This window comes from Drosophila rhopaloa, unplaced genomic scaffold, assembly GCF_018152115.1.
Source record: "Drosophila rhopaloa isolate 14029-0021.01 unplaced genomic scaffold, ASM1815211v1 contig_190, whole genome shotgun sequence".
In the NCBI taxonomy this organism is placed as follows: Eukaryota; Metazoa; Arthropoda; class Insecta; order Diptera; family Drosophilidae; genus Drosophila; species Drosophila rhopaloa.
Window position 1 is genome coordinate 2454079 of NW_025335073.1, and position 7359 is coordinate 2461437.

General features: G+C 48.5%; 1 protein-coding gene across 1 annotated transcript; it reads right to left on the bottom strand.

Annotated features, from left to right (window-relative positions):
- Positions 1 to 1640: 1640 nt before the first annotated feature.
- Positions 1641 to 6741, bottom strand: LOC123037628. The gene is made up of 5 exons (XM_044459286.1): positions 6445 to 6741; positions 5820 to 5972; positions 4999 to 5108; positions 2633 to 4088; positions 1641 to 2459 (listed from the first exon to the last, which is right to left on the bottom strand). The coding sequence occupies exons 1-5, from the start codon at positions 6739 to 6741 to the stop codon at positions 1641 to 1643; spliced, it is 2835 nt and encodes a 944-aa protein (XP_044315221.1).
- Positions 6742 to 7359: the final 618 nt, after the last annotated feature.

Below are 7359 nucleotides of genomic sequence, written 5' to 3' on the forward strand. Positions count from 1 at the left end.
GGCCTCGAATACATGCGTCGGCAGAGTCAATTACCCTACGTAACTCAGCGATATTCAAATTGTTAGCGGTTGGCAACGAAAGAAAATTCTGAACAAAAGATCGAGCGATTAGCGTTTTCTTGTTATAACGATTTTCCAATTTTTCCCACGCATCTTGGTTATTGTTATTACAAACGGCAATATGTTTGATTAAGGAAAGTGCTTCCCCATCTTAATAAGATTTCAAATAATGAAACTTTTAGTACTTGGAAATTTATTATTTACTGAGTGAAAGTGTCGAGGGGCGGCTCTCCAATGGGGTTGATTTAGTCCAGTAAAAGTATTTCTTTTCAACGTAGGGTTTATTTCAAAAAAACTAGTTCACTTCACTTCTCTCTTCATACACTGGTAGATTAGAACTATCTTAAAGCTACGGGGTGGATGTTTCAAGAAGCCGCTTGGAGAGCGGAGTGGAGTCACTTAACAGTGCGAGAGAACGAGATGCGAAGATCTGGAAAAAACTGTTCTCTCGACTGTTAGGACTCCAGGGTTCCGGTTCAACCGAAACTGGAAGCACCGCTTTGGCGCGAACATTCTCCCCCCCTGCGGGAGAGTTCCTTGAAGCAGGACATCAGGACTGATGGCAGGCTCCCGACACGTTCCATCCAAACGCCGTGCTCTGAGCGACGGGCAGCCCATCTTGAAGGTTTAAAAACCCGGGTTGGATCACTTTCGGGTACACGTCGGATCCCAACACCAGGGAGATGGTAGCTGGACGATGGAACTTGTCATCGGCTAGTCGGATGGTATCGAATTTAGCCCGAACCTCATCGCTCAGCGCACGAATCGGTGTTCGGATTTGCAGGCAGTTGTCGATCTTCAGGACCATATCCATGTTAAAATCGCCCGACCTCGACCGGATGGTCGTTGAGCACACTCGTTCGTCTCCAATTTGCGTGGTCGGCAGCCGAAAAGCTTCTGCCAGCGAGCTATCGATACTGCTCACGGGGGTACACGGGTCGATGAGCGCGCCCGTCTCATAGCTGTTGGCCCCTGTGTCGATGACCACAATGGCCGTCGGCAAAATATGTATACTCCTGTGCTGCAGGAGCCACAATAGACGGTGGGGCAGACGATCGATACTGCGATGCGGATGCCTGCTGCTGTGGTGACTGCTGACGAATCGGGGACGGAGAATGGCGACGTTGCGGGGCCGGTGACTGGTGGCGTTGCGGGGAAGGCGACTGCCGACGTTGCTGGAAAGGCGATCGGCGAGTTATCGCGGACATCTCGTGCATGTGGAGCAAGGTGTGATGCTCCTGTCCACATTTTTTGCAAACGTCGCCACTGCGACATTTCCCTCCGAAGTGTTGATGAGCCAAACCATTGTGGCAGTACTTGTTCACCAGTACTGCTCGGAGACGCTTCTCTGAACTGAGCTTCAGGAGTCGGTTGCATTTCCGTAGCGGATGTATACCCTGGCAGACTCGGCAGCGGTAGGATTTTATACCTCGAGAACATCTGCTGACAAGGGTCTGGGAAGTGCGTGGGCGAGGAGCCATTCTGAACCTTTACTTGGAAGAGAAAGCAAAACAACAAACAAATCAGAAAAGGAGTCGCTTTAGTGATGTTTACGGGGTGGGCAGCGGGAACAGAAGGCATTATTGTGGAGATTTGGAGGTTGCCTTAGCCTCCATAGGAAGGAGAACTACTTTGTGGACCGGACGTCGGATAGTTCCACGAGAAGTAAGAATATCTACGACGCGTACTCTAGTATCAGCTCCTGGGATAGCAGCTACGATTCTGCCGAGCCGCCAGTCATTTGATGGCAAGTTATCGTCCTTAACGACTACCATATCGTCGACTTGCAGATTTCTGGATGGCCTTAGCCACTTTTTGCGCTTGTGGAGTTCCTTTAGATACTCTTCTTTCCATCGTGAACTAAATTGTTGATGCTGGGCCTTGAGATGTTGCCATCGATTTATAATAGACTTCGCTTCGCCTTTGATTTCAGGCTCCGCCGTGGAAAGCAACGGACCCCCGATCAGAAAATGGCCTGGCGTCAGTGCCAGCAAGTCTGTCGGGTCCTCTGACATTGGAGAAAGCGGTCTGGAATTAAGGCAGGCTTCAATCTTGGCAAGAAGCGTGGAAAGCTCTTCGAAGGTATACTTGCGAGCGGACGTGGATTTGTAAAACAGAATTTTAAAATCCGGAGTAAATCCTGCCTCCCACAGGCCTCCCATATGAGGAGCTCCTGGGGGTATGAAACGCCACACGAGTCCCTGATGGCTATACGCATCAGTCACCGACTCCTTTAGCGCTTGCGTAAAGTCACGGGAAAGAAGACTTGAGGCGCCAACAAAGGTTTTGCCGTTGTCGGAATGGACCCGCTGAGGACAACCTCGTCTAGCTACAAAACGTGCAAACGCTGCTAGAAACTTCTCAGTTGTAAGGTCGGAGGTGGGTTCCAAATGGATGGCCTTCGTAGAAAAACATACAAACACACAAATATATCCCTTAGTGATGAGACATGCTCTCCCTGTGTAGTTTTTAACTTCAAAGGGGCCGGCATAATCGACGCCGGTGTAAGTAAATGGCCTGGAAAATCGCCCATCAATTGGGTTTGCAGTCTTTTTTTATAAATGGTGCACACCTTGCATGAATTCACCACTCCCTTTACCAGATTCTTAACTTTAGGAATCCAATATTTGGATCGCACCAAGCGCACTATCAATTGGTTGCCGCCATGAAGTGTAATCTGGTGCGTGAATTGGACAAGCAGACGAGATAGCCGACAGCTGTACGGGAGTATAACAGGATGGCGCTCGTCATACTGCAGGACCTTGGAGGCAGTTAAGCGACCACATGCTCTTAAGAGGCCATGTTGGTCTATAAATGGAAATAAATTCGCAATTTGGCTTGATGCGGGTATGGAACTTTTACTTCGCAACAATCGAAGCTCGAGCGCGTACTCTTCACGCTGGGCAAGTATTATGTAGGTTTTTTCAGCTTCCCGGATTTCCCGATTACTGAGCTGCCTATCTGGACTTACCGGAGCCTTCCGACAGCGATTTAGGAACCTTTGGACGTAAGCTAGGACTCGTAATGCCTTGTCTAGTCTGGAGAAACGTTCAAGGAAATCATCAGCGGGGAGCTTTACGAAATGAACCTTCACCGCGCGCTGCTCTAACTCAGTGACTGGGTGTGGATCCGAAGTTTCTGGCCATTGAAGTTTGGGCAGTTGTAACCATTGGGGCCCATGCCACCAGAGGGTGCTATCGCCCAACTCTTGCAGGGACACGTTGCGACTAGCTAGGTCGGCAGAATTGTGTTCTGATCGCACATGTGACCAATTCTCAATCTTTGTAGCTTGAGCTATTTTGGTTACACGGTTGGCTACGAATGTGGTCCAGGAGCAGGCTGGTTTTTTTAACCATGCCAGGACAATGGTGGAATCTGTCCAGCAGAAAATCTCAGAGCTGTCTGACAACATATTTGGAAGGATAGTGGATGTCATATCTGCCAGCAATAGGGCACCACATAGCTCGAGTCGGGGGAGGGATACAGTTTTCACAGGGGCCACCCGGGTCTTTGTCGTAAGCAGATTAGTCAATATCTGCTGACCGACTTCAACCCTGACATACAGCGCAGCCCCATAGGCCCTTTGGAAAGCTTCACAGAAACCGTGAAGCTCGATTTTCACCTGGGGCTGGTAACCGACCCATCTCGGAATACGGATTTGATCGAGATCGGAATAACTTTGCAGGAACATTTGCCATCTATGGCTCATTTCGGCGGGAAGGTTGTCATCCCAGCCTAACTCTTGCAGCCAGATCTCCTGCATACAAATTTTTGCCCGGACGATGAACGGGGCAAGCCATCCAGCGGGATCGAATAGCTTTGCGATCTGGGAGAGAACTTCTCTCTTTGTATAGGAGGATTTGACGGATATTTCTGGGGGCACGAAGTAGAACTCGTCGGTGGTTGCTCTCCAGCGAACGCCGAGAGTTTTGGCTGTGCTTTCGGCATCAATATTCAGGAACTCAGCATGGAGAAGATGCTCATTTGGAATGTCCTTTAAAACCCCCTTGTGATTGGAAGTCCACATTCTAAGCGGAAAACCGGCAGAATTCAAAGCGGTTACTAACTCCTGGATGGTAAGTTGAGCTTCTTGTTGAGAATTTGATCCTGCTAAAACGTCATCAACATACATGAAGTTGCGGATTATGTGACTGGCTTTCGGAAACTGCTGATCTACGTCATCAGCCAGCTAATACAGCACTCGGATGGCGAGATAGGGCGCGCAATTGACACCGAATGTTACGGTTTTCAGCTCGTAATCTCGAATGTCACCTTTCTTTTTTCGGAATAGGGCGTGTGCTTTGGATCGACCCAGATCTGCCTATACATTTTAGTGATGTCCGCACTAAAGACATACTTGAAATAGCGCCACTTTAAAATCTGGATCGTTAAGTCAGATTGGAGGACTGGACCGGCATGAAGCACATCGTTCAAGCTAGTCCCATTTGCTGAAGGGCTAGAAGCGTTGAATACCACCCGCAGTTTCGTGGTGGTGCTTTCGGGTTTTATTACCGCATGATGTGGGAGGTAGTAGTTTGGAGAATTGTGAGTGGGCGAAACCTCTCTCATATGGCCTAAATCCAAATATTCTTGGATCACGGAGTTGTACTGCTCATTTAATTGAGTGTCTCTTCGTAAACGATTCTCGTTTCTCAGAAACTGAGCAAGTGCTATAGACCTTGAGTATCCCAACTCAGATCCACAATGATCGGGGTCGCAGAACGGTAACGTCACTACGTACTTCCCGCTCGCGTCTCTCGTTGTGGTTCGTAGACAATTACTTTCACAGACGGAATCGGACTCTTTTACCATTTTTGATGGTAGATTTTCCACCTCCCAAAACTTCGTAAGAAGTTTGTTGTTGACTTCGTAACTTGAGTCGTAAAGGCTGAGACTCGGTTGCTTGTGGACATGGAGACTGAACCAGTGAGCACCCACCCGAAGATGGTCTCTTGCCCAAAAAGAGATCCGCAGATGTTGGTCTTTGTGCCGCTCAGCAGCACGGATGGAAGGATATCAGCTCCGATAAGAACGTCTATCTGGGAACTCTGGAGAAATGTGGGATCTGCCCATTGAAGGTTTGGCAAATCTCTCAGGACATTTTGTCGAATGGAATGTGAGGGTAATCTGCCTGCTAATTCTGGCAGAACATACGCTGTGGTGTCTAACTGCAGGCCCGGCTTAGTAGGAGACCGAATGGAGAAATGGCAAAGCCGTGTTGACTTGGCAGAAACTGTCTGATTTAAACCAGACACTTGAGCTTGAATGGGGCGGAACGGCAGATTGACCAACTTGAAAAGACGCTCCGTAATAAACGTCGCCTCCGATCCCGAGTCGATCAGAGCGCGTGCTCGGAAGTGGGTACCGAGGTGGCAGATATCAATCATTGCCGTGCCCAAAAGAACTGCCTTTGAGCCTGATGCAAAACAGACTTGTACATTTGAATGTTCATCTGGAATGTCTGAGCCTCCCGCCGGAGGATAGGCTCTAGGTCTCGCAATCCCAGAGGGACTTGGATTGTTGGAAAAAGGGGTGCCTCGATGCAAAAGCGTGTGATGTCTCCCTCGGCACACGAAACAGCTGTGCGTACTGGAACAATCCCGGAGCTGATGGCCTCTCGCGAAGCAATTCAAACATAACTGCTTCTTTTTTATGTAATTTTCCCGCGCCTCGATTGCCATCTGAATGAAGCGAGGGCACAACCGCACTGGGTGACTCTCTTTAGAGCACAAATCACAGCTCTTTGGTTTGACACTCACTTTGGCTTCAAAGGAGTGAAGCTTTTTCGTAACCTGGGGATTTTTGGAAGTTAACGGACCACCAAGACTCTGCTTCATATCCTCAATGGCTTCTAAGGTTCTATACCTATCGCTAAGGAACGCGTTCATCTCATCCCATGTAGGAATGTCGGACTATGATGTAAGGGATTGTTCCCACAGGGACAGGGTCAACCTGGGCAACTTACTGGCGCACAGGTATACCAGCAAGCAATCCCAATTTTCCGTTGATATTTTGGAATGGGCTAATGCTGTCAGGCACCCTTGGATGGTGCTCTGAAGCTCTTTTACGGAATGGCCAGTTTCGGAATTAACGGAACTCAAGTTAAATAGGAGCTTGAGCTGGCTGTTCACTAAAAGCCGTTTGTTTTCGAAACGGTCTCGAAGCGCCTCCCAAGCGGAAGCGAAACCATCATTAGTGGGCGGGGACTTGGCAACAATTGCCTTTGCCTCACCGCTCGTCTTCGCGTTGAAATGGAATAACTTCTCGACCGTCGTCAACCGTGTGTTGTTGACATAGACGGCAGTGAAAAGGTCTCTGAACGTTGGCCATTTGAGATAGTCTCCCTCGAATACCTCGGTATCACATGGAGGCTGATTGTCACACGGATTGATTGTCGGTGCTCGACCCCGGTTGCTGTGAACTGGCTCGGTCAATTAGCTCGCTGAGCTGAACCGGCAGCTCTTCGTACACCGAATAGCAGTATTCGTATTTGCGGTGCAGAGTTGCCAAAATCTCCTCCGCCCCTTCAGTCGTAATACTGGAGATCGTGTCTAAACACGCTTCGAATTCTTTTTCGGCTTTGTCCCATAGCGAGCGGACTTGCTCCTTACGGATTTTGCAGGTGTGGACAGACGGAGGTGACGGCCCTGGAGTTTCAATCGTCGCTCTGAAATGGCTCATACGGTCGGACACCGTGATGAACCGCAATTGCAATTTCGTTGCTCATTTTTGCATGACTTTATGGACTTGGTCTGGATTTGTGACCTAACTTTAGGCGTGAGCGGACTCAGAGACAATTGTTTCTGATTGCTCGTAGGAATAGACAACTTCTTGTCGCCTTCTTGGGTGGCTAATGAAGTTTCGCTCTTTGCCTTTGTTATTGATTTTGGGGCTAGTGGGCTTGAGGTGGGCGCGCAAGATGATGTGGATAGCGATCGCGTTTTATTTGCAGACGGAACGGTTAACTTTGTTATGTCTCCTGGCATTCCAGAAATCAGATCAACTGGGCAAAGCTATCTGGTTTTGTAAAAATTAGACCCGCCCGGAAAAGTCTGTCCTGGAATGTGGTAACGCTGTTGCGGATCACCGGGTTGGATTCGAAAAGAAAAAGGACGACGAAATCGATAACTTCCGGATGATACCCGTGCGGCGCACAAAATTTCGAAAATCCCAATAGCGGAATGTCAACAATGTCAATGTATGGTGGAGCGACGCGACAAAAAATCGTATAGAATTAATTTAATTTTGTTTAAAAAAAAAAAAAAAAATAATATATCGCAGTGGTAAGTATCCTTGGCA